General features: G+C 38.0%; 1 protein-coding gene across 4 annotated transcripts in view; it reads left to right on the plus strand.

The window, feature by feature from the left end:
• The window catches only part of ppp6r2a (protein phosphatase 6, regulatory subunit 2a), a 190,703-nt gene that overhangs the window by 151,560 nt on the left and 11,164 nt on the right, over positions 1–27,979 (plus strand). For all 4 annotated transcript variants that reach the window (XM_039761531.1, XM_039761533.1, XM_039761532.1 and 1 more), the window contains 7 exons: positions 1,723–1,820; positions 2,465–2,522; positions 3,300–3,427; positions 12,678–12,853; positions 20,611–20,782; positions 21,061–21,149; positions 24,622–24,829. In XM_039761531.1, coding sequence (XP_039617465.1) covers positions 1,723–1,820; positions 2,465–2,522; positions 3,300–3,427; positions 12,678–12,853; positions 20,611–20,782; positions 21,061–21,149; positions 24,622–24,829 — 929 coding nt within the window. The remainder of the gene's footprint in view (positions 1–1,722; positions 1,821–2,464; positions 2,523–3,299; positions 3,428–12,677; positions 12,854–20,610; positions 20,783–21,060; positions 21,150–24,621; positions 24,830–27,979) is intronic.

Genomic DNA, 27,979 nt, shown 5'->3' on the forward strand with positions numbered 1-27,979 from the left:
GCTAAGTTTATGATAATGCAATTTTCTGAAGGGAAGGATACTAGTTGTTCTAGTCTCCGACTTATCTGGATTTGCATGCCAGCAACAATAAAACATAATGGACTTATGGAGCCAGCTGGAAACAGTCAGTGACAGGAAATACAAAATAATCTTGTGTGGATAGGTAAATAATTGCAGGTAGAGTCCCAAAAGTGGTGGGGTGCCAGTGGGTTGCCCCTTTTAATTCTGAAATAAGACAACTCAGAATCAGTTTTCGAGGGCACAGAATACAAAGAAAAATAAGCAACCTTTCTGGCTCCATGAAAAGGTTTGGCTCTTGAGAGCAGGTTTGTCATTGGACGCACCGTCCTTTCACCAAGTACAGCTCCAAATGAGATAACAACCTCAATCAGCACTGGACCTCTATAGACCTACTGCTGGAAGGGGTGGGTTATTTTCCCTCAAGTGGCATCTTCTCACTGCTGGAGAAGAGGAAAAAAATATGAAGTGGTTAGCAACAGCGCCCTCTCTCATCCCATTGGGGTCATGCATAACTCTGATGAGCTGGGAAGGTGTTCCTCTGATATGCATGTGTGGTACTACAGACATCTGTAACCGTTTTGCAAAAAAAAACAAAAACAATGTGATATAACGAAAGTGATTTTTCAAAATTTCCATATGCCCAAAATGTGAGAACAAAGCGTAAAAATTGTGTCTTCACTTCCCTACCCCAACAATAATCCTGACACTTTAAAGCTATGGTAATTGCATTCTGAACATAGATTGTGAACGTATTGTCATCTTAATTCTGTCAAGATGCATTGTAACAAGGTGCAATCCAACATGATTAATAAACAAATGTATTTTAGTGAAAGTTGTCTGTTTGGGACAGTGCTGCTGGAATAGTCAATAGCTCCATGAATTGTATAAATTACTCAGAAAAATAAATAAATAAATGGATGAATGAATGGAAAAAGGGCTTCAGAAGGGCATGCTTAACACTAGAATTACCAGGACCTACGAAAAAACTCGTAATCCCGGCCCATCTTAAATCCGTTTGCACCTCTCTGTCAGCGTCTTTTGTGTTGTAAATGTGTCAATCAGCACAAACAGCAAGCAGCCTAGGTATCCCATCCCCCCGCACACCGCTGCAGTTCAATTCTTACAGAAGGTTCTCAGTGTTTATCTTGAAGTGAAGTTCTTGGACTTGTAGAGAATAAATAATACATCATCATTTGGAATACATACATTTCATATGTGTTCCATGTCTACAACAATCTATAAATCTTTTAAAACAGAAACTTTTTTATGTTTTAGTAATAATTGAGAAAATGTAGACATGAAGTGTATAATGTGTGAAGCCTGAAGTCCAAATATCAAATAAACACTTTCACAAAAGGTACAAGTATAACAAAACAAGTGCACTTTTATTCAAGAATATCACTGAAGGTGATGCAGGTTACAGACAGCTTACATGGTGCAATGGTAAGAACTGCTGACTCCCAATCAAGAGGTTGTGGGTTCGATATCAGCTGCTTCCCAAATTTACCATTTACCATAGTGAGCTGCTGTTATTGTTAATATTGCACAATAAAAACCTAAATTTGTCTGTAACAGCCGGTGTAAATTTATAGTACTTGTCAAAGTCAGCATTTTTTTTTTCAGTTTCATAAAAGTTTATTTCCAATGTATTGCTTTTTACAAGTTAATTTTACTGTTCATTTTCACTTTCATTAATTTCAGGCATTTTCAGACTACCAGATTCAGCAAATGACAGCTAGCTTTGTTGACCAATTTGGATTTAATGATGAAGAATTTGCCGAACAAGACGACAGTATAAAGTGAGAATGCGATAATAAATATTTACTGTAAATCAGTTATTTGCATGTGTTTTATGTAATTATTACATTTCAACAGATCAGCATTTATATCTCTTTAGCAAATTGCTTTTACAGGAAATAATAGGAGAATAATGCTGCAACTATATTAATTTTATGTAATTTTCCTATTGTTATATTTTTCCCTGGACCTGTTGTTTTTCTTCCACCCAAAACACGTGTCTGATTGATGAACTGGTGATTCTAAAATGATCTTATGCAGGTGTGTGCAGGAATGGCCCCTGGAATGACCAGGCACCCAGTCCAAGATTGGCTTCAGCCTTGTGTCCTATCCAGGCTCTGGCCCCCATGACTCTGTACTAAATTAAGCAGCGTTAAAAATGTTATTTTATAATTAAAAGACTAATATGTAGTAGAGCAAAGATAAATCAATTGTAAAGTTATTCATTTTTTGTCCTTATTTTATTTTATTTTAGGATATTTTAAACATTGACTTGTAATGTCAAAACTTTTAAGTTTCTGACATTTACCACTTTATAATAAATTATATGAAATTAGAAATCTAGGATATGTCTGATATTCTGTATAATCCGAGACTATAAGATTATGTGAGAATTGCGTGTCATTAACTTTTTTTTTTTTTTTAGTGCCACATTTGACAGGATTGCTGAAATAAATTTTACACTGGAGGCTGATGATGATAGTGTAAGTACTATACAAAAGAGAAGATACAACTTTTAATAAATCATTTCTGTATTTTTCCTTTGCATTCTGGAAGGAATAAGTGCAGGTCTGTGTATGGATTTGTATGTATTTAGCATTAAATATTTTTAAACCTTAGCCTTTTAGAAGAGTTTATATCATACAGATAGTCTTACTAGAGCTTGTGTATGTTAATATCTATTATTGATTATATCTCCTAGAAATATGTGTAATTTAATAAATTTGAATTAGACACTGCATCAGAAGTCCCGACTGGGTCTGATTATTAGATTGGTTGCTGCATGTGTATAGTATGCATGTCCTACTCGTGTCTGTGTATGGTCTTTTTGAGTACTCTCATTTTCCACCCATATTCAAAGACTAAAAAACTAAACAGATCCATTGTGTGGAAGTTGGGGGAATTATGGATTGAGGTGTTAATGCATTCTGCTTTGTGCCCTTTGGTCCTAGGCATTCTGCCAACTCTAAAACTGGATTGAATGGTTTAAGGATCATTGTTAATAGTAAAATGATCTAACTGACTTTTTAGCTTTATGTCATTGGCCTTCTAGTTTGTCATAGAAACTATCGAAATAACTAGTGATGAATTTTATTTTATATTTTAGTATATTGTTAATATTTTTATGCACTTTTAAAATATTGCTAAATTTATTAAAATAGTAATATATCTGGAAGCTTAATAACTATTTTAATAATTTTGTATTTTAACTTTTAATTATAGATCCAAAAGGTTTACTGGTTTGTTTTTTAAATTTATAGCCAAATGGAGGCATATTTGAAGCATGTTATAAAGAACGAATTCAACAATTTGATGATAAAGAAGATGAAGAAGATATATGGGAAGAGAAAGAAATAAACTATGCAACGCAAGTCAAATCAAGAACAAGGTAAGTACTGATATAAAGTGATCACAGTCTTTCTGCCTTTGCATATACAATATTTGTTTACATGAATTTTTCTTTCAAGTCACTTAAAAATAATTGCAGGACATAACATAATAATTGTGCAAGTATTATTCTGCAAGTGCTGTCATTAAAGTAAACCTTATTTTGAAAGAGATTGCCTTGCCACGTGTAGAAATCTGGAGAAAGCACATCCAGTGTAAGAAGTGATTAGACACAATACAAAGAACATTCAAAAAGTTTCTTTTGTTAAGTGGCCAAAAGTATGAGAATACAGGTAGGCAGATAAAAAATCAATATCTCAGATCGGTTTGTATTAATGATATATGCCAAAAGTTTTAAATTAATGATGACAGCCTCAAAGATAAAACAAATACTCACAATCAAGTGTTCTTTTATAATCACCGAAATTGTATCTTCCTAAAAAAAAAAAAGTAAATGAAAATGAGTCTGTCAGTTTCAAAGAAAAAGTATAAGTATTTTTTAAATACTTCTTTTTAACTAAAATAAAAGCTCAGGAAAATTTTGCAGGTCTAAATAAGAACAAGTATTTACTCTGCCAACTATACACACCAGCCAGTCTCCAAGAACTATCAGCCAATATAAAACAACTTTTGCTTTTGTTTAGATGACTCTTTACAGACATTGACTTGGCTAACTATAAATCAGTTATCCAAAACAATTATACAATTTTGTAAAAAAAAAAAAAAAGGGTTTTTGTTTATCCCAGATATCTATACTAATAAAAGGCAAAGCCCTCACTCACTCATTCATCACTAATTCTCCAACTTCCCGTGTAGGTAGAAGGCTGAAATTTGGCAGGCTTATTCCTTACAGCTTACTTACAAAAGTTGGGCAGGTTTCATTTCGAAATTCTACGCGTATTGGTCATAACTGGAACCTATTTTTCTCCATATACTGTAATGGGCTTTAGCTCGATGGCCGTGGGGGGCGGAGCTGCGTGTCACATCATCACGCCTCCCACATAATCACATGAACTGACTGTGAACACAGTACGTAGAAAAGAAGGAAGAGCTCCCAAAGAGCACTGAAGAAAAACGCAGAATACTTTATTCGCGAGATACAAGTTTAATGAGAAGACACGAGGTATAAACGAGACTTTGGATCACTTTGTAACGGAGTTACAATTGCTGTAGCGAGAAACTTTTAAGTGCCGGGTCTTAGTTAACATTTAATAAAGCCATGGACATCGCAACATCACACAAGAGAGGAGCTCACGTGAACTGACTGAACGCAGTACGAGTGATCACTTCCATGCATCAAACCTGTTCAAAAAACATATTACACAATTGACAAGGTAGGAAACGAATATGCTCCGAGCTGAGCTCCACGGCTAACGCGGTCTTGCGGAAGCAACTTCGTCACGCTGCCAAAAAATACTCACAGAAAAATCCACAAGTTAATACACACGCTGTCTCTAGAGTTTCTCCACACTCAATGTATTCCTCGCATCCCCGTTATACCCTCTGATCTCCCATTTCAATTCAGATGCCTCCAATTTCCAGTAAGGCTCTGCTGCACGATGACAAGTAATAAGTCTCAGGGACAGACCCTACAAAAGGTTTCCATTGATTTTAGGCAAGATTGCTTTTCTACTGGACAACTATATGTTGCATTTTCAAGAGTGAGCTCGCGCAGCTTCGTCATATTACAACCAGAGTGCTGAACTGACAACGTGATATATAAAGAGAACTATAATAATCGTAATAAGCGAACAATAAAACAGCGGAGAACCCGTGGATTAAATAAAGGCAGCTTCCTTGGCAAAGCAAGGAAAAAGGATGGCTTTATATGTCGTTCGTTTATAAAACAGTGGAGAAGCTGTGTAAAGGCTGCTTCACAAAAAACCAGCGGAGCGCCTTATATGAGCAGGCAGTCAGCTGAAGATGGGAATCAATAAATATCTATAATCGTAATAAACGAACAAAAAATAGCGTACAAGCCGCAGATTAAATAAAGGAAATGGGTACCTGAACAGTAAAGTAAGTCTCGAATAGCTACATTATAACTATAACAATCGTAATAAACAAATAATAAAACAGTACAGAACCGCGAAGCAAGGAGAAACGACGGCCTTATATGGCGTTCGTTTATAAAGGAGCGGAGAAGCTGTGTGAAGGCAGCTACACAAAAAAACAGCAGAGTGCCACACTCTGAATGTATTCCTCGCATCACCGTTATACTCTCTGATCTCCCATTTCAATTCAAATGCCTCAAATTTCCAGTAAGGCTCTGCTTTGTGATGACAATTAATAAGTCTCAGGGACAGAGCCTACAAAAGGTTGCCATTGATTTAAGGCAACATTGCTTTTCTGGACAACCTATACGTTGCATTCTCAAAAGTTATCTCAGTGCACAGCTTGGTCATATTACAACCGGAGTGCTGAACTGACAACGTGGCATACAAAGAGATCCTTAACAGATAGTTACTGGTATATTTTCCCTCAGTTTAAAAAGGTTTTCTTTTCTTCTTAATAAAAATTTAAAAGCAGTTCTTCGTCGCTGCGAAGCGCAGGGATTTTGCTATATACAGTATGTATATATATATATATATATATATATATATATATATATATGTAGATATATATATATATGTATGTGTATATGTATGTATGTATGTATGTATGTGTATATGTATGTATGTATGGGTATATATATGTATGTAGATATGTATAAATATGTAGATATGTATATATACATATCTGCATATTTATACATATCTACATACATATATATATATATGTGGATATGTATATATATGTAGATCATATATGTATATATATATATATATATATATATATATATATATATATATATATATATATATATATATATATATATATATATATATATATATCTGTATATATATATATATATATATATATATCTGTGTATATATATATATATATCTCTGTATATATATATATATATATATATATATATATATATATATATATGTGTATATATGTATATATATGTAGATATGTATATGTGTACATATGTGTATATGTAGATATGTTTATATGTATATATGTTTATATGTGTGTGTGTGTATATGTATATATATATTGTGAACGATCCCCGGGCACAGACAGGCGGACATGTTGTTTCTCAAACCACCACACGTTTATTTACAATATTTACAATTAATTATGGTCACAAAGACCCCCAAATACTGGTCACAAAGACCCCAGTCTATATGTGCACAATACCCCAAACATATGCCTTTCTTGGGCCGCCTCCACTCTCCTCTTGCCGTCCTCCTTCCACCCGACTCCAGCCTATATATACAAGTCCCGGATATATGTGGCGGAAGTGCCGGCTGTCCTCCCGGCTGCTCTGTCATAAATCTTCCCCAGCACTTCCTGGTGTGGCGGAAGTGCTGTCCCAAGGCACTGGGGTGCCTCCTGGCGGTATACAGGAAGGCTTCCATGCCCTTGACCCGTGGCCCCAAAGCAACCCGGAAGGCAAACCCCGTGATCCAGGCAGGGCTCTGACCCTTTTCCGGTCCCTCCTGGCGTGTCATGGCCCCTATCCCTGACAGTATATAGCGGGTATATAGCGGTATATATGGTGCATGTGTACCGGCACCCGGGGCCTCCTCGATGCACCCCCTGACCTGTAGGCTCCTCCAGCTGTGGCGCACCTAGGGCTGTTCAACCACGAAGAGGTTCCTTCAGCTCGCCGGGGTCCGTCCCTACAAAGAGAATACAGGGGCAGAACCGCTGCCAAAGCACCCAGCTTCGTGCCATGCGGGCAGCGTTCCCCTGCACTTGCCTGATCGGCATCCTCTATCCGCCCGGCCTCAGGGATTCCCTCTGCGCTATGCACCCAGCAGCGCGTCTCACCGTGTTGGAGGCGGCACCCAGCGCTTAATCCTCCCTTCATGGCGGTGTGCGACTATAACCAACAGGAGCCCCTGTCCGTCTGCGTCCCCTTCATATATCGGCACCCAGCCCTTTATTCCTCCGTTCACTCTGGGGCGCCATGGCGGTTTGAGACTCCTTATATGCGTCCCTATAGTATCGGGCGGGCGCTAGGACCGGGGCACTTAGCAGCCCGTGTCGGAACTGATCGTTAACATCACAGCCTTTTCAACAGACCCTCCTGCATGCTGTGCGAGTCGGCTGTACTCACCGTCTCCGCCGTACCTCTCCGGCTGGAGATTCCAGCGTATCGAAGCGTTTTCAGCGCCCGCGGCGCCTTCCTCTCCAGATCCAGCACCTCAGCCGGAGGGCGTAGCATCTGTAATACACGCTGCTCCACGGGCTGAAGGGACGCCTCCAGCACCGCCAGAGCAGCTGGCAAAGACAGGAAGTTAACCGGACGCGGAGCCTACCTGTCTGTCAGCCTCCGACGCCGGCCACTTCCTGTGGGCCTTTTCCTCCGGCCCAATCGGGTCTCCCCCCTGCCCGTGATGGACATTCCTTGGTCCCGCCTCTCTGCAGTCATCGGCGGGCACACAAGACACACCGTCAATCGGCGTGCCTGTCAGGGGAGGGACTTCTGGTCAGGCCATCTTGGCTCCCCTTCTGCGGCGGCGGCGTGCTTGCCGGCAGCCTTGTTGTTGCCGGCACCTTTTGAGCTGCAGCGTCTCCTCCTCCGCAGCCCTCGCGGCTGCGCTGTGCTGCGGGCCCGCGACCGGCATCGCCTGCCACTGGCGTGGATCCGGGAAGCCCCTGTCTGCAACAAAGAAACACGCCCGGCCCCATGGGCCGGCTGCCGCTAGGCAGGGAACTCACCTCCCCGGACTCGTCAAACCGAGGACACCTCCTCGGCGTGGCCTTTCTTGACGCCATGCCGTCCCGGACGCCTCCAGCAACGGCGCTCGTTGGAACCGCTGCACTCATTGTAGGCACGCCGCCCTCCCGCATCAGGGAATAACGGCCCTCCTGCGGACCCCTGGCGGTCCGTGGGGTTCCTTTACCCCGCGGGGCTGTGCACGCAGCCCCGATGCGTGGGTGGGGTCCCCTGCTGCGCCGGGCCGTCCACAACAATATTTTGTTGATCAGGTCTCCGCCTTGAAACAGGCGGAGCATCCTGCCGACTACGCCAGATGTGAACGATCCCCGGGCACAGACAGGCGGACATGTTGTTTCTCAAACCACCACACGTTTATTTACAATATTTTACAATTAATTGGTCACAAAGACCCCCAAATAATGGTCACAAAGACCCCAGTCTATTTGGTCACCCAGACCCAGTTTAGTGCACAATACCCCAAACAGTCCTGGCCACAAATGCCTTTCTTCGGGCCGCCTCCACTCTCCTCTTGCTTCGTCCTCCTTCCACCCGACTCCAGCCTCGAATGAAGGGAGGCGGCCCCTTTATACAAGTCCCGGATGAGCACCAGGTGTTCCCGGCATTCCTCTCTTAGCCACGCCCCAGCGTGGCGGAAGTGCCGGCTGTCCTCCCGGCTGCTCTCCGGCGCCGTCATATCTTCCCCAGCACTTCCTGGTGTGGCGGAAGTGCTGGGGCAACAAGTCCCCAAGGCACTGGGGTGCCTCCTGGCGGTGACCACGGGCCCCTACAGGGAAAGGCTTCCATGCCCTTGACCCGTGGCCCCCAAAGCAACCCGGAAGGCAAACCCCGTGATCCAGGCAGGGCTCTGACCCTTTTCCGGTCCCTCCTGGCGTCCCGGCCGGGTCATGGCCCCTGGCATCCCTGACAATATATATATATATATATATATATACTCAGCAATAAAAGAAACGTCCTCTGACTTTCAACTGTTTTTTCTTTCAGTAAACTTAATGTGTAAATATTTGTATGAACACTAAAAGAGTCAACACCATAAGACATAAACTAAAAATGTTTCACAATGTGTCCCTGAATGAAGGGAGGCTCAAAATCAAAAGTACCAATCAGTATCTGGTGTGGCCACCAGCTGCTTGAAGTACTGCAGTGCATCTTCTCCTCATGGAATGGACCAGATTTGTCAGTTCTTGCTGTGAGATGTTACCCCACTCTTCCACCAAGGCACCTGCAAGTTCCTGGACATTTCTGGGGAATGGCCTAGCCCTCACCCTGCGATCCAACAGGTCCCAGACGTGCTCAATGGGATTGATATCCGGGCTCTTCCACTGCGAGGATGATCAGCTGTCCTTCCTGTCTCCCTGTAGTGCTGTCTTAGGCGTCTCACAGCGCGGACATGGCAATTTATTGCCCTAACCACATCAGCAGTCCTCATGCCTCCCAGCAGCATGCCTAATGCACGTTCACGCAGATGAGCAGGGACCCTGGGCATCTTTCTTTGGGTGTTTTTCACAGTCGGCAGACAAGTCTCTTTAGTGTCCTGCGTTTTTAGAACTGTGACCTTAAATGCCTACTTTCTGTAAGCTGTTAGGGTCTTAACGACCATTCCACAGGTGCATGTTAATTAATTGATTATGGTTAATTAAACATGCATGGAAAACATTGTTTAAACCCTTTACAATGAAGATCTGTAAAGTTATTTGGATTTTTAAAACATTATTGTTGAAATACACAGTCCTGAAAAGGGACGTTTCTTTTTTGCTGATATATATATATATATATATATATATATATATATATATATATATATATGACAGCAACACTCATAACAGTGACAAAACATTTACATTGACAATCATGTTACGTTATTTTTAAAATGTTTCCTTTTTTTTTCATAACTTCTTTAACATACTAATTCTCCACTGCGAAGCGCGGGTATTTTGCTAGTTTAACTAATAAGAGTATCTATCTAATAAGAAAAAAATAAAATAAAATTAAGCAGTATCTCAGCTAAATCATATTTTAGTGCTGTCAGTAGTAGTAGCTCTTGCAGTACTGTGCATTTTAATTCTACTTTTCCTTAGCTTTCAAACATGTGCTCCTAGACCAGCAAATCCTGTTTATATCATTCTAAATAAAAATAAATCCAGAGTGCATTTTCACACAATTTGATCAAATGTGCCATCTGCTGCAAGACACTGATTCCCTACTGGTGAACCTGCAGTATTGCGTATACTGAACCACATTGTTCTGCTGTAGTTTTAAGCATCATGTGGTGCACATGAACACATAATCAACTAGCACTTAGGTAAGCTCCGTTCAGCTAACCACTGCATATGGTTTGTTTTTTATTGTTTCAGCTCTTAGCGTTTAATCTTCTTGTCCATCAGCTTCTGACTCTTATAATAGTTACTCACCTGTGGGTTTTGTTTACCTGGCTTTTTTTTGTGTTCATTTTTTTCTGACATCAGAATATTCCTGACCTAATTTCAACATGTCCATCAATTGAATTCACAAAAAAATATATATATAATGCTACAAATCTCTGCCATTGATTGTGCATCAAGGAAACGTCCCATTATCCTCATAACATCAGAATCTAAACTGACAGAAAAAAGGCAAGCTTTTGAAAAATGAAGTTTAAAAAATGGATCCTTCTGGCATTTATTTCAGTTACAGCACTTTTTCAAATAACACTATCTTCAGCTGTCCATTTTATACTGAAAGTATATATTTTTCCAGATGAAACGAGACATAACTAAATGAAATACTACTCTTAAACAATGTATTTGGTAATATTTGGTTGAAATTTTAAGAAATTATTTTTCTTTCTAATGATCACCAAACCTAAGACTATAATCAAAATAATCTGTAACAAGTGTATAGTACTTAGTAAGGTAATTAATTATAGTATAGCTTCATCAAAATGTTTATCCAGTTTAGTGCTTCTACATAGCTAAGTTGTATGGCTCATAAATATATTGTGAGAACATACGTCACCAGAATCTTGTGAGTTCATCAATATGTGATCGTTCTTTTATAGTCTATATGGTGTATAATTGCTGAAAATCAGAATATATATCAAACCACAATCTAAGATAGGGAGATACAGACAGAAAGCAGAAAATATTATATTGATTTTGAAAACCGTAATCAGTTTTGCATGAACATGCCTAAGGCCAGTGTCACACAACGTGACTTTGAGATGTACAGCATGTTACATTTAATAACTGCAGCCCTTGAGGATGTCAGATTACACAAACAGGGATTGCAGGAAATGGCATATAACACAACTCCTTCATGACTTCTTTTTTATCATTTTATCAAATCACCTGTGACATGCATCTAACTTAAAAAGTACCAACTAACCAAGAATAATGCTAAAAATATGCTAGAAAAAAAAAACAGTTATCTGGACATTTTAAGTTGTTCACAGTAAACATCAGAAAAAAAGGTTGCATGATCTTACTGTGCACTGGCATGGACCATGAGCCTCTTTGGTACTATCGCCACGCTTTGATTGTCTTGATTGATGTTCTGATTTTGGGCCATAGTAAATATTTCTTAAATTATCTTAATTGATATGTTAGTTAAAGATTCTTATTGGAACACATTGCATATACACACACCTGGACCAACAAGACTGCTCATTATATGATTCTTAGTACTACCTGTATAAGAAGAGGGTCAGTTGCTTTTTTTTTGTTATTCATAGTTACGTACAAAAGAGGGAATTCTAAGAACATTTTGGTGTGCAACCTAGGATGACTTCTATAGACCCTCTTAGGACTTTAAGTAGAGCACATTTATTAAGAGTCTTCAGAATATTTGTTAATAGGCTTTCCATGATAAACGATGCAGTTAAAAGATGGATCACATGAGGTGCAGTATCATACAGCAGTGTATGCATTTTACGATTGTTTCTGAACTTGCGTCATGTAACCTTTTACAAGTAAGGTATAAAGGGACAGAAAACACTCTGTATAGAACTGTTCTTGTAGTACCATGAAAAGAGAATATGGCCTGTGTATACATACATTGTTAGGTTGTTAGGTTCTCAATGAATTAATCTAATTCTCTGGAGAAATACGGTCAAATTGTTTTAAGTATCTCTAAATTTATACTGTATCCAGTAATGCAAAAATTAGCCTTAGTGAAGAAAAATTCCGTTCATTTTTTTGAGAATTCTGCCTGCTTCAGGGAGAAATAAAATGTGCTTAAGGAGTGTTTGGAGATTATAACTGAAACAATGGTTTTATATCTTGTTTAGTTGAAGATGTATGTACATGGAACTAATAACACTTGTGCATCAATTGAACTGTTCTAAATATGTAATTGTTTGCCTTAAAATGTATTACAGCACTTGTTTTTATTTCTTTTTATTAACAGGAACCTTGGGTTTGAAAGACCAAGCAATTAGCATTGCATTAATAAAAAGCATATTTATTGTTTTTAATAGGTTTGGCATTTCTCGTACCTCAGAAAGCTCCTCAAAAAGTGACTTGGAGAACGGTGACCAAGACGGTAGTATTGGTTCAGAAGATGATGAACCCGAGTCAAAGCCAGAAGTAGCAGCTGAAAAACAGAATAGTGGAACAAAAGAGTTTCAAGAGGACAGTCCACAATCACCAGAAAGTAAGAACCAAATAGCAAAAAATAGATTAATATAAATTAAGTCATTTCTTCTTTGAGTACTTAAAGAGTAAAGCTGAACTGTGAATACAACTGGAATAAGGGTTGTGATCCTATTATTATGACTTAGGTAGTGTTTTTCACTGTTTGTTCTTTGGATAAATATTTTCTGTTATTTAAAACAAGTTTTTTGAAGGCTGTTTACCCAAGAGAACCTAGTGGTATCATTATTTTAATGTCTATCTGTTATCTTTCAATTATTTCTGTTATATTTTTGTATTCGCCGCAGCAACATCTTGTTTTTGGTATGCACTGTCATTTTAAGGTCTCATTGCTAAGACACAACACCCTGTTGCTGGGAAAGTGCTGTTCCCGGAAGCTACATATTTCAATGTTACTAGCATGATGCTTTAAAAGGCAACACTGTGTATTTTGTTATGTCCAATATTGCTTTCACTATCAAAGACTTCCTGTTTAGTTCTCAGTCTTTTGTGCTTTTGGTAAAACCATTTTTGCTTTTAGATTTTAACTTTTGAGTTAGTGTTTTCACAACAAAGACAAAAAATGTTTTGACTTCCAAGGTTTTACTCCTTGCTAATACTTTGGTGTGTGGGTATCTGTCTCAACATAATTGGCACCAGCCACTAGGATGCATTTCTTACATGACATGGCAAAGTCATAGGCCTATTTAAAATATGATTGATCCTAAAATGAACCATGTTTTTTTTTTTTTTGCAAACTTATACAAGCACAAAAAGAAGTGGGGGAAATAAAAGAACAGTCATGCGGTTTTTTAACAGGTTAAAGATCTCTCAGCCTCATCTCAACAAATGGTTACTGAGCTTAACAGGATACAGGAGCAAGTTAATGGGCCAAGAGATGTCACAGTACAGCCGTTACTTATACTGCAAAAGAGTCACAAATATCCCATCCCACTCGTTTGTCTGGTGACCAACAAATGTATAGGGGTTTCTAAATCAGTGCTGATTTTCATATTCCTCTGACAGGGCTAAAGTGCCATATATTATAACTTTTTTAGATTATAAGAATGTAGAATGAAAGACGTAAAATGGGCATTCTTGAGGTATAATACAACCCCCCAAGCTGTTATTCTCTAGTGGTCTTTAAGGATTTTAAAAAGAGGCAGCGGTCAATTGAAATTTAAGCAGGGAACTGAACATCAGTGAATATCTCACAGCTTTCCAAGCAGTTAGTGGCTGGTGTTTAATGGGAGGAGCACACCCTTATATCAGTTTTTAAAAAGGGTCTTTTGTCCAAATAAAAGATGAGTTAGCTAGTCATACCGTGAGAAATACATTGAAGACATCATTAACTTGGCACAAGAATAAAGAAGTAGAAAGAAATTGGAAAGGAACACTTACTGCTGAAGCAATTAAAGATATAAAAAAAAATATGTTAGTGAATGGTGCTTGGAAGAAGTACCCCAAACCCAGGGAAAGAATATCGGAGAAGAGTGTCTGAGCGCTTATGATTTTTTTTAATCCAGAATACAGATCATACTGTGACAAACTGTCAGAAAATACCAAAGTTGCAGGGAAACAGGTGATGTCAGGGTTAGTAGGGTGGACTGTTTGAAGACTCCTTGGTGGTAAAGCCCTTAATCTGCTATTGCTCCATCCTGAGTATGACGTTAATCTGCACTTAACCCTGTAAGGAGGTTCCAATTTACAGGGAAAACTTGGGGGTTTGCGGCAGGACTAGCACTCCAGCCACCATGAAAAACCTCACTGTTTAAGTGTGGTGCTGAGTTGTTACCCAGTGCACTCGGGTCACAATCCAGGTGGTTTGGTGTGCGGTAGGTTTAAAATATATAAATGTATTTCATTAACATCAGCTTTAAATGGTGATATAGCCATGACACAATTACTTATTTTTTAAGTAATATAGTACCGACATTCATAGATATCTGTTGTACAGTTTTCCATGCAGAGGCTTAGAAGTGCAATGACAAAAAAATAAGAACACCAACCAAATCATAATATTATGAACTGTTACATCAAACACCCCGTTCATGCTGTGCAATCGTTGTGGTTGTTTTGTAATGTGAATGTGTCAGAATGGAACCCATCAGAATCTTTGTACTTGATCTTCTTACTTTTCATTTTTAGGATAACATACAATTTATAATGCTATAACTTTGGTTCTGAGTAGAATATTTTAAGAAATACTAAGAACACTTTTATAAACCAAGAATGTTTATAACTGTTTAAACTAAAGTCCAAATTTATTGACATGTGTCAAACTAAAAGTGTTGTGTAAGCCAGCAGATGAGCTCTTTGTTGCATCTAAATATCTAAGACTACCAGTATATTGTGTTGAAACCTGACTAAACAGTAAGGATGTTCAAGCAAGCTATAGCCTAAATCAGTAATGTAATTTAGAACTTAGTCACATTAAATATATATAGCATATACAGAATTACTACCAGATGTATTCACACATAAATAAATAAAGAGCAGCTATCTCAAACAAAAATAGAAACAATACGTTTTTGGGTATAAACAATTTAACCCATTTTGATACTAGTTGTTAATATAACATTACCATAATTTGAAACGCACTCTTCATGTAAAATTAGGGTGTTGATAATTCAGGTGCTTACCCAGGTGTGACATGTTTCCTTCTTTAGATTATATTGTTCTAAGTCATTGTCTTCAGAACCAGCGATATCGTCATGAGCATTTGCCTTAAAAGCAAAGCATTTCCAGACATGACTTCTGCTCACAGATCACAGAACTGGAGGAACCGTGATAGTCCAGACTAATACTTCTATTTGCTTATTATATTCTGTGTTTTAATATTTTACATAACCTACAAAGTGAAACTGGTGCTGCTAGAGACTGGTGGCATGGTGTGTGATGGTCAAGCATGAAAGTAAGTTACATTGTACTCTGCACAATTGAGAGTAAATCTAAAGTGAACTTATCTTTTTAACATAGCAAAAAAAAAAAAAAATCACGATCCTTCAAAAAAAAAAAAAGATTATCTATAGAACAATATAGTTTTTGCCATTCTACTTTAGGCTCCTTCTGAGAGTTTAAAACAGGTTTAAAGATGTATTGGATTCACAATTATTAATTGCTGGTTTATTAACAAATTTAGTAAGATTATTTGGCCCATTACATTATTAACCTACATGAGCCAGAAAAATGTTTATTTAGATTAAGGAAGCTCAAGAGTCATTTGAGGTAGCTATTTACCTCAGCACCCAGAATACATCACCCTGAAAGCTTCAAACACTTCATTCTGGAAGTGGTCTCATCCAGTATTAGGCTGGGGGTGATATGAATTAGGAAATGTGCGTTCTTTTTACGTTAACTTAATTTTACTGTGCAAAATTACATTGTAGAGAATCATGAATTATTGGCTATTAAATTAGCACTAGACAAATAAAAGCAATGGTGCAAGAGAATACAATTCTTTTTAATAATCTGTACTGACCATGAGAACTTAATGTATTTAATGTATTTGAAGTTAGCTAGTTCAATGCTCAACCAGGCCAATGGGCTTTATTCTTCAATCATTTTGTTTTGTAATTTTGTATAGATCAGGTAGTAAGAATGGGAAAAATTGATGTTTTCTCCCATAATTTTGAGCCAGGTGTACCAGAGGATCCATCAGAAAGTATCAAGTCAAGTCAAGTTAGGGAGCATTCACTGCTACAGTGTGTTGTCACACTCACTACACAACAAAACAACTCAGGATCCCGGTTTGCAACTCCCCAGGCAGACGCGCGGTCCAGTCCCACCCTCCAGAAATGACCCTCTATCTGCCGCAGCCAGGTGTTACGTGGGCGACCCCTTGGCCTGGTCCAGCCACTAGGGTCCCCAACAATGAGGATCTTATGAGCTGGATCACCCTCTGGGAAACACACCACATGGCCATAGTCCCATAACTGACGCTCCCTCACAGTGCAGGTAATGTGCGTCATTTGGGACTCCATGAGCAACCGCTCATTCAACACAAATCCAAACAAATGGTACCCAAGGATTTTACACAATTGAGAGACACAAATCAGAAAATATACTGCAGGCATTTTTAGGTCTCATTGCTAAAATGTGATGCTGTGTTTTTGGGTGTGTAGTTCCTAGAGGTTGTGCATTTCGACCATGACAGTGTGTTCGATGGCATCCATGGTTACGTTTTGCTGTCAAAAGATTCTCGGTTCATTTGTCAATCTATTTGCGCTTTTGGTAAAAGAACAATTTTTACTTCAGATCTTGACTTTGGGTTAATATTTTCATAATAACAATACTTTTGGTTCATGCTTATCTCCTGTTCTTAACATGGGTACCAGAAGATTACCATTGTCGTTTAATAAGTTGCATAACACCTATAATGATTGTATGAAATGTAAATCAGTCGTTACTAACACTGAAAACAATGCAGACTTTTTCACTTCTTCACAAATGGGATGCTTTTCACTGATGCCAGTCCAGAAAGGCATCAAAAAGCTGATGTTATTTTCTTCTCAGAACAGCAAAGCAGGTAGTTTTGGTCATACAGACATAAAAAACACTCTAATGGATAAAATAGTTAAACAAGATAAAAAGTAATAAAAGATAAACTTACTTCTGAAGGTAACTTGAAGACTGACCCTTTTCTTTCTGCTTGCCTCCTGACTTCTCCCTTTAACTTAATGCTTTTGAAGCCAGCAGATGAGTCCTTTGTAAGGAAGATACATTAAAGACCCTCATGGCACTGTTTAGCTGTACCCAGCCCCAAATAATACATGAGTATGAGGGGAAGAGTTTAAATACAAGAGGAAGAGTTCAGTGAATGGGGTAAAGAAATAACCTATAGAACTGCCCAGGTATTAAAGTTCTCCGTCGTTAACGACGGATTTCTGTTAATTGTAGCGAGTCATCGACGGATTTCCGTCAATTACACTGTTCCGCCTGTCCTTAATGTTTTAAATTCACTTTTCATAATTTTAATGCTGTGTATATATAGGCTTACATTTCTCAAATAGTGTAATACATGTCTTAATTTTAGTTTAAATAGGTCTTAAATTAAGGAAAGACAAAGTGTATTCAGCCTGCTGAGGAGGATGTGATCAAAGCCTGGAGTGGAGCGAATGCACGTTCCTCTCTCCACTCTAAGCGTTTTGTTGTCACTCCGGTATGGATCCACTCCGGGTTTTGGTTTAGTTCTGAAGAAGTACATGTCAGGCTACGGCTGAGGTATAACTATATTTAAGATAGCATGGACACACTTATAATGCAGGAAGGCTCTGATGTTTCGGAGATTGATAAAAGTGTAAAAAATAAATGGAGATGGGCTTGGCTTAGGAAATTGGGGAGAATGGCAAGCCTTTTAGTTCGTGGGCTAAAAAAATCAAACAACCAGGTACGTGTCTTTGCACAGTATGCCACAGGAAACTTCAATATGGCAATAATGGCAAAAAAGTGCTAGCTCGCCATCAATCAGAAGCTAGTCACAATGCTGCCGTTCGTGCTCTACAGTACACATGCTCCCTGCCTGGTGTGACAAGTACCACAACGGGGATTCATGCATCTATGGCCGACCGTGTGTGCGATGTAAAAGTGCGCATATGTTCTTTCATAGCGGAGCAGTTAGGGTTAGAAAAGTAAAGAAAGGTTCCACCTCTTCTGTTTGTGCTAAAGCCTCCACCTCCTCCACTCTTCGAGTTAAACGAAAATCTGCCGCTACAGCCTCCACCCCTGCAGTTAAAGGCGCTGCTGCTACAGTCTCAACCTCATCCACTGTTGGAGTTAAAGGTAAAACTGCTGCTACAGCCTCCACCTCTCCTGGAGCCACTCCTGCACATGTAGCTAGTCGAACATTAAAACAGGTGTCAGGTGTAGCCAAGCTTCACGAATATGGTTTCACAGCCAAAAAGCAGAAAAAGTGAAAAGCACTCTAGAGACATTTGCACAAGAAAAGCACTTTTTGGAATTTAATGGTGGTGCTGTTACTTTTTTTCCTTGTTAATTATTAATAGTTTCACAAAACATTGTTTGGTGTTATAAGATAAATAAAAACATGCACTGAAAAATCACTTTTTGAAAAAGCACTTTTTGGAATTTAATGGTGGTGCTTTTACTTTTTTACGTTAATTATTAAGAGTTTCACAAAACGTTGTTTGGTGTTATAAGATAAATAAAAACATGCACTGAAAAGATGTGTGATAGATGGTTGATTATTTGTCAAGGTATATTTTTTTTCAAAGATTACAAATAGCTTTTAAAATATGCAAACTGGCAATATTAAAGCGGTTTAATCTCCCCTTAAAACGCTATTGGTCTCGACTATTTAAATAAAGTGTGTGTTAAAGGAATATGGCTTGGCCTGAAAAAAGTTCAGTCAGAAGATTTTTTTTCACTTTAATCCCTGACTGCCTCTCCCTTTTACATGGGATGACTGGTCTGTTAACCTACAGTACCAAAAAAGCAATCCCATCTAACTTTCAACTAAACTCTGTTCTCCCCACTCTGATTTGCTAATCCAAGCTCATGCTGCCTTCACATGATATGAGAGTTTTCAGATTTTCCACTTGTGAAGTTTCACCATCCCACTTTGTTGAGTTCAACTGAATTTCCAATCAAATGTTTGGGAGAAATGTGAGATAGCTTTTGATTTGCTAGCTGTTCCCCACAAAAAGCACATAAAAGGGAAACTTGAATTTTTACAGTAAAATAAAGAGCTAATTAAATAAGCATATTCAAAATGTATCACATCACTACACATACTATTTGATCACAAAAAAAGTCTAATTCAAGTAATGTTTCCTGTTAATCATAAGTGGTGGCACTACCTGGGGTCACTCATGGCCTCAGTGCAGTGCTCTGTACTGTCAGCCACAGCCAATATGGAATTTCAAGATGTTAGAGGTCAGCTAGCACAAAGAATATAAACAGTAAATGGTGCCACTGAGCCATAAGTGTTTAACAGGAAAAACAAACCTTATGTCTTGAACCCCAACAATCACTAGCACTTAGCCTAAAAGGAAACTAAGCAATTCTCTGTGAAATAGCACACAAAGAGTTGTTTTCCCCGTATAGCGCTACTAAGTTAACTATAACTTGCTTCTTAGTACAAATAAACACTTTCATAACCAGAAGACACAACCAGCACAAAGAACACAAACAACAAAAGGAAAACAGTAAGCTAAAAGACAGACACTTAATATCATGATATGCGAGAAGGTAGACAAAACAAGCTTCCAGCGCAGAGTAAAAAAGCAAACCAACCCCAACAAGTATAAATCACCAGTGAGAAATGAGTGCTGTAATATTTTCCCCCTTGTTCTTTATTTTAATAAACATGCATGCATCCATTGTTTATATTTGATGTAACCAGTGTTCTAGTAACGCATCCAAAGTGTTGTGTAAAGTGTTAATCATTCTGCATCTGTGGTTGAGTAAGATACTACATGAATGCAAAATAAATGTTTGGTTTTTTTTTTAATTATTATTATCGTTATTATTATTATTTCTGGGGTGGGAGTTTCTGTAACTTTAAATCCCAACCACCACCACAAAGCTGGGCCATCATTTTCTGGTCAGATTCAGGGACTGAAGCAGAGATGGCAACTCCAGCCTGGGGACAAACCAATGGGGACCTTTTGCAACCACTCCATCTATACAGATGCCCATTTCCATTTCCCAAATAGACCTGTCCCTTCCCTGTATGTCTCTATCTGGTTCCCAGCACAAACATTATAATCTTAGTTAAAATAAAAGAATTGGCTAAAGTTAAATATGACTGTTTTTTAGATGCCACTAGGACAGCAACATTTGAGGATACAGTGAACTCTAAGCCCCCACCAGCTTCTGTTGCTGTGGACATCGGCTCTAGTGTTTGGGATAAAACCACTGGCTCTCGTGATAAAGCAGAAACTGAAGAAAAAGGATGGGCAAAATTCACAGACTTTCAAGCTTTCTGCTGGTAAGTGTAGACCTATATGCACTGGAATAATAATAATAATAATAAACAGAAAGGCCTCATTTGATTCTTGAAGGTTGAGAGATTGACAATATTAGTGATATACTTTATATTTATAGTTCCAGGACACATTAAAAATTTTTCTTTATAACTATAAAATTTTCAAATTTTTACCTTTTGAAATTCAGCATTTTACAATTTTACAATGTAATAGTGTATGAAGAAAGACAAAGACAGTACTCCTTTATTGTAGGTTTTTATTGTAAATGCTGTTTTTGTAGCTCAGAATCTGTTCCCAGATGTAGCTCACCGGTTGACACGGACAGTAATGATTCTAATGGACATTCCAAGCAAAACCAAGAAAAAAATTGTGAGTATGCCAGCCGTACTTTATTAATTATATATTGAAAATGTATATATGTACTTGGGTTTGTAAATTTAAACTTCATTTTAACCAGAAGTAACAGAGATTAAGGGGATTCCGATAAAGAAATGTCCAAATAGATAAAAATCAAAAATAAAGCTAACTGCAGTGTTGCATGGAAAGGACAGCAAATGTGGCAGGACACATATGTCAAGAAAGTTCACTAAGCAAGAGTTTTCTTTTCTGTTACAAATTAGATACACAGTGTCATTTTTATGAAAATGGTCTCAGAGATAGAATATTACAAATAAATTACATATTGTGAGCAGCAGATTAAAGCAGTTTGGTGTTAAAACTCTGTAAAACATTTATCAAGACTTCAGAATGATTTGAGGTAGCATGCAGTCATGAAAGCATTTCAGAAGCACATTTTTAATATGGGGCAGCACTTTAATAAAGCAGACACTTTTTACCTGCACTTGCACTGCCTTCTATTACCCTGCATTTCATGAGATATCAGACTATACTCCTTTTAATGAAAGACTTATATATGGAAGATGGCATATTAAAATCACAAAATAGCCCAAAGAATGAAGCTGAAAAAGAATAACTACTTTTTTGTAGTAAAAAGGCCACAGGTTTATAGATTTCTGCAAATTTTCATTATGACACTATACTAAACTATTACTATTTCTATACTATACTGTACTATACTCCTAAGGGAAAAGAAAGACAGCATTGGGGGGTATGTAAAATTCTGTTTTATGCTAATGTTTCAAACTTAAGCTAACAACAAGATTTTTTCTTATCTTTATTAATTCATTTGATTTCTGTTTTACCAGTTGGGTGAGCTACTAGAGGTTGCAGTACACTTGCAATTAATAAGCACAGGGACACAAGTATTTTAACATCATGTATTAGCATTCATTAGTAGGTTTGTAGAGTCAGTATTAAAAAAAAAAACATTGTCTCCAACTCTGACTCCTGAGTTTGAAATTTAAGCCAATATACAGTACTGGTCATCCAGAATTTTTCATGTTTTGATAGAGGTGCATACCTTTTTTTATCAAGATACCATTAAATTGATTTACAAATATAGTCCTTGCACTACTGCAATGTGTGTATAATGGCCATTACAGCTTGAAACGACTGATTTTTTTAATATATTATTCACATATGGATGTAAAGCCCCATTTTCAGCAGCAATTCTTTCAGTGTCCTAATGATAAACTCCCTTAAAAACTTGTAAAAAAAACACGTCAGTCTGATGTTTTTTTTTTGTTTTTTTTTTGCCAATTCCGACTCCAGCAATCCAGTAATTGCTTGCAATTCTGACTCCACAGCCCTGTGCATTAGAGGGTGTTGTACCTTATAAATTTATATAGTGCACCAGATGTAGTTACTTCAAGGGCCCTAGGTTAACAGAAAAGCACAGGGAGTAGGCAGAATGGAGAGATGTTTCCGCCAAAACTACAGAAATGTAGTATATGGTTCATCTGGAGACCTGTCTGTGATTTTGGAGAAGAGAAGAGGAATGGTACACAAAGAATACTTGACTGTTTAACTCGACTGCGATTTGATACCGCAGAGAGACTTCACTCAGCCAGGGGGAGCTCTTGGCAAAAAAAACTAGACTTTGTAGGGGTTTTCTCACTCCAGAAAAGGCTGCAGGATTTGCTCCAGAAGGAACCCAGCTTAAAGTACAAAGCCACCTCTTCCAAATTTATATGGATGAACTTAGACCCTTGAGATGAGTTAGGGAAGTGCTCAGGTTGCAAGAAGGTAATGTGGCATTGCTGTGTGGAAGAGTTTGGAGCACTTTATTTATTTGTTTGTGTATTTATTTATTTTTGTGATACTTGTGCACTAAACTATTTGGATGGTGTTCTAGAGGACAAATCCCCCTTGCATCGTGAACAGGGTTCAGGGTTTCCTTTTTGTTTATCTCTTTTATTTCAGTTCTTCTACTGTTTGTTTTTTCATTGTGCTTAATTTGTATTGCCCTACCCAGAGTAAAAGTGCAGGCACACAGACATGCTGCTCATCATATATAAAGTATGTGTTAGATATGCGCTGTGTGTGGGTGTGTGTATGTGTATTCAAGCTTGGGTCACAGAGTTGCACAGGAGACTGAAAAAGGGATTCGGTTTCCAAGGTACACAATCTTTATAGCTGAACTGGCAAGTATAAACACAACACCTTATTCAGAAAGGGTTTGTCAACAGCAGAAAAGCACACAGGGTGATGGTCCAGCTCCATTCTCCAGGTCAAAAGAACACAAAGTCCTCCTCATCAAGCGGGTTCAACGGCAAAGGTAGCAGCAACTGTAGTAGATGCAGTTTGAGGGAGAGAGAGGACTGGAGAGGGAGCCATTAGGTTGGCTGGTGCTCAGTCTTTTAAATGTTTTAAGCCTCATTTGAGAAGCATGTTACCCGGTAAGCCTGCAAGCCTGCAGCTAATTCCGCAGAGAACGGGTAAAAGTGTGTTTGTTTCTCATTGAAATACTGTTTAAGAGGGAGATTCTGAAGGCCATAGGTTTAGTGTTTAACAGAGACCGCTCGCAGTTAAGAGTGTAAGAGCATGCTGCTGGCAGTGCTATGCGAGGGAAAAAACAAAGCAGGGGAGATATTGCCTATGAGTGATGGTCACCACCGTTATGGGCAGCGACACCAGTCACAGCATATATACAAACTCAAACTCATTTTCCTGTACTTTCTGACATTTAGAATGTAGTAGCCTGAACAATTCTCCTTTATATACTTCTGAAATTATTGTACAGTTAATCAGTATGCCACTCCTTTTGGTTAGTTTAGTAAATCTGAAATTGTTTAAGTGATGAGATGAAAAGCACATATAAGGTTTGTTCAATTAAACAAAAACTGTGTTGACTGTAATACATGAGTAAGTAATATTAAGATTAGCAATGACGAATGCTATACAGGTTCTGCCCCCTTCCACTCTGAACCAGAGATGTACACTAAGGATCATTGCATTTCCCTCCCTAACAAAGAGAAGAAAGTAGCCTGAATATGCCAGGCCTAGTATAAGCCAAAATAATACTTAACCAACCACAGTCCTGTCATCTTCCAGTAGACCCTGGAATGATCTGGTTTTTTTTTTAGATAGATAGATAGATAGATACTTTATTAATGACCATACGTTTAAACATTGCATTATTTTGAAAACCCAATGCTAGTACGCTGTTATTATTACTAATTCTTTTGTAGTCATCCTAAACAAATAACATCAAATAGATTAACAGGAACTGGTGCTGTCCTGGTGTTACCCTTACAAATTTATAACTGAGTAAGACACCTGACTATGAACATATGGCCAATGCCAAAATATCACACAACATATGCAAAATTTGGAAATGTGCAGTGTGTCCAAGTTATACTGAGTAAAGATGGGTCTGTGTGCGCTTCATTAGAACGTCTGACAAATTTTAATGTGTACTTGTTTGTGCAACATTTTTCAGTCAGTACAACTTCACCTTGTGTCTGGAATGTTTGTGTGGCACGCAAAGCACCTTTGGTGGCATCTGACAGCAGTTCGTCTGGGGAATCAGAAAGTGATGAAGATGAAGATAAAGCAGGCATTGTCACCGAAACTATAACAACAGGTTGTGGCCATGAAACAATCAAGCTGACTATGGATACCAAAAATGAAAAAGCTGTTTTCACAAGGTATGTTAGTATATTTCAGTGCTATTGAAGGGGATAGGTAAGAAGGTTTTGCTAGGAATTTCATTTGACCTACCCTTTTGCCTCGATGTTTTCCTGAATGCATTTTCCCCTTGTTTCCCATTTTCACATCAGTGTTTATTGACTTTGTGATAGCTGGTTTGGTAATATGGATGAACTACTCAATAACTTTATACACATAAAAAAATTAATTTAACACATTCACATACTCACTCATCAATAAAAACACTATTTCCTTTTTAGTTAAAAAAGCTTAAATTTGGCAGGATGATGCATCTAGGCTAGAAGGTATATGCTAAGAATGGACTTTTTGATATATTACTTTTAGGGGTACACTCCCAGATAGAAAAACTAAATACCCCAAAATCTTAAAACACCTTGATGGACTTGATCGAAATTTTGTGCCATTACTGAAAAAAGAAAATTAGCAGACACTTTTTTTTTCTATTTGTTAATTGTAAGTAATAATGCTTGACCAGTGGGTCCTTGTTTCTGCTGTACGCCATGAAAGAAGGAACCGTGCAGAGGAGTGCAGCTCCCGCTTTATGCAAATGAAGGCCACTACCAGAAGCAAAGCGAGGGAGGTGGGGGGGTTTGGTACAAAAGTTCAACAAAGCTCAAAGTAGATGTACTTAGAAAGTTGCCTTCTTCGGTACAAGTGTTACTCTCTATTCTGTCAGCTTCTAGTTACTCCTCACAATGTGTTAAAAAAAATACACAAATACGAAAGGGGTCGTGCCCCTTGGGTTGTCGATCGTGCTTATAAGCAGCACATATACTTTGAAAAATGGAGAGGGAAATGACGGGCCCTTGGTGGTGAAATACATGTGATATTGCAGAGAACTGAGACATCCCTTTGGAACTCCTGTTTGCAAATCAGAAACAGTGAAGAGCTGGTATAACATACCACCTCACTTCAAGCCCTGGGTACAACTAAAGCCAGGAGCGATGTTATGCCTTGGCAATCACAAGTTTAAACGCTTGCTCAGCTCGCTAAAGGAGCCCTCCTCATGGACAGAACATATTGGAGGTGGACGTTACAGTGCTTTTCAGTGGGCTGCTGCCGGTGTACCTCATCTTCCATCTTTACCTCTGTGCTGCCACCTGATCTGGGTAAACTCTGCTGGTTTTCACCCTAGTGGATCAATGCACCTGAAAGCTAGTAGTTAGTGATGAAACACACTGACCTCTAGTGGTATGCTGGAAAGCCTGCTAAGCATCTATCAAACCTAACAATTCTGCCTCCCCTACCTTTGTTGGAAGAAATTTTGTTAATAAAATAATCATTATATTCTCTCCCATTGTATCCTTGGTTTCCAGACTGGCACTCTGTCACCAATATTACCGGTAACACAGTGTGACAGATGTGAGTGACATAAATTAAGTTTCACATTTTGTACAAATGAGAGGCATTTGGCTAATTAGGCCACAATATTAAAATAAATGTTTCTTGTGTCTTTGTCCAAATCCATTATTTATGTCATTACATTAGATGGCAATCCCTTCTTAGCTGCCTTATGGTTCACAGGCTGTGTAGAGTTTACTTGTTCTTTCATACTGTATGTATTATGTATTATTCTTCCTGGGAGTCTGACTTACTTTTAGGCTCATTTGAAACGCTTAACTGAACCTGGCGCCATAAGTGTTCAAGCAGGCACAAGCTTACTCTGTAATAATCTGGACTTTGTTAGTTTGGGATATTCTGCTGCCTGGATAGGTCATTACAGAATCGGTGGGTTCAGAAAACAGCTGGATGGGTAAATATACTGAAATGACGCCCACTTGATTTGGTTCTTCCAAACAAGACAGTAAACAAGAGTGCTACATTTAAAGCTGTGATGTTATGGATAAAAGATAAAAATAATTCCTGGCCACACTTATCCACTTGTAGGATCAATTCATGCTTCACCTACTATAACTTTGAAATGGTACAGAAAGGCAGAAAGATTTCTTCTCTATGCTCATTCTAAAAATTTATGTTGTTCATTTTACTAAATTGTCTTGAAAATGTTTTTTTTTTCCTCTTTTTGCCTCCCCCACAGCAAACTTTTAACATGAAACCCACATAATAGTTATATAAATATACCAACAATATCAATTGTATTACTCTGATTCCTATTTTTGTTATTATTCACTGTGTTTATTAATTTTTGGCATCGTTGGGCTTGGAAACTAGAGCCAAGGATTCATACAGGTACAAAAACAGTGGATCTTCTCAATAGAATAGCTGTTTTTTTTCCATGATGTGTGATGTTTATTTGGGCCATTACCCATAACAGTAGTATTTTGATTTGATTTTTTTTTCTTTCTAATTTGAAGCACAAGTATTTTTGAGATAATTGCTTTAAAGATTCATTATCCCAATGTCTCAAATGTTTGAAATTTTTTAGCATGCACTAATTGGCTTGGTAATTTGGACCTTTAAGAAAATCAAAGTTTACTGAATGCAAGAAACATGTTTTGTTCTTTTACAAAAAATATTGTCAACTTAACAGGCAAAGGGATACTGCATCTGATTATTTTTTTAATTTCAGTTACTAAAAGTCACTAATTTTACACAAACTTTATCAAGCTCTATCACTTGCAGTAAAGCACCAGTTACTTCTCTTACAATTTGCTTAAAACAAAGATATAAGAGCAGTATTCTTGCTTGGAAATTACTTTGGGCAATATTTCTGTGGCACTATGGGCATGCAAATTGTAAGAACTGTATTTTGCATGTATTTATGCATTTGTATCTTCATGTCCCATTTATTACTGTGTATTCAAATTCAACAATGCATTTAATGTGGTATATATAAATACAGTTATGTTGTTAATCCATGTAGCATATACAGAAAAATGAGTGTATGTCATTACTTATCAAAAGAAAAATGGCTGTAAAACCATTTTGGAGCTTAGATCAAGATAAAAATAAAACTCTGAAAAACAGGAGATTCCACATTTTGTCTGAATTAAAAAATATTTGCTTTGTGTTTGATGCGGTACTTAAAGAATTGTTTTTAACATCAGTGTAAACAAGATTATTGAAATATTGAATGTTTCTAGTGCAATAGAATGTTAAACTTTTTGTGTTTTAATAAGTTGAGTTTAAAAATGCAGTTGATCCCGGGTATAAAAAAAAGTTGGAAA

The sequence above is a fragment of the Polypterus senegalus genome, chromosome 8 (genome assembly GCF_016835505.1).
Source record: "Polypterus senegalus isolate Bchr_013 chromosome 8, ASM1683550v1, whole genome shotgun sequence".
Classification (NCBI taxonomy): Eukaryota; Metazoa; Chordata; class Cladistia; order Polypteriformes; family Polypteridae; genus Polypterus; species Polypterus senegalus.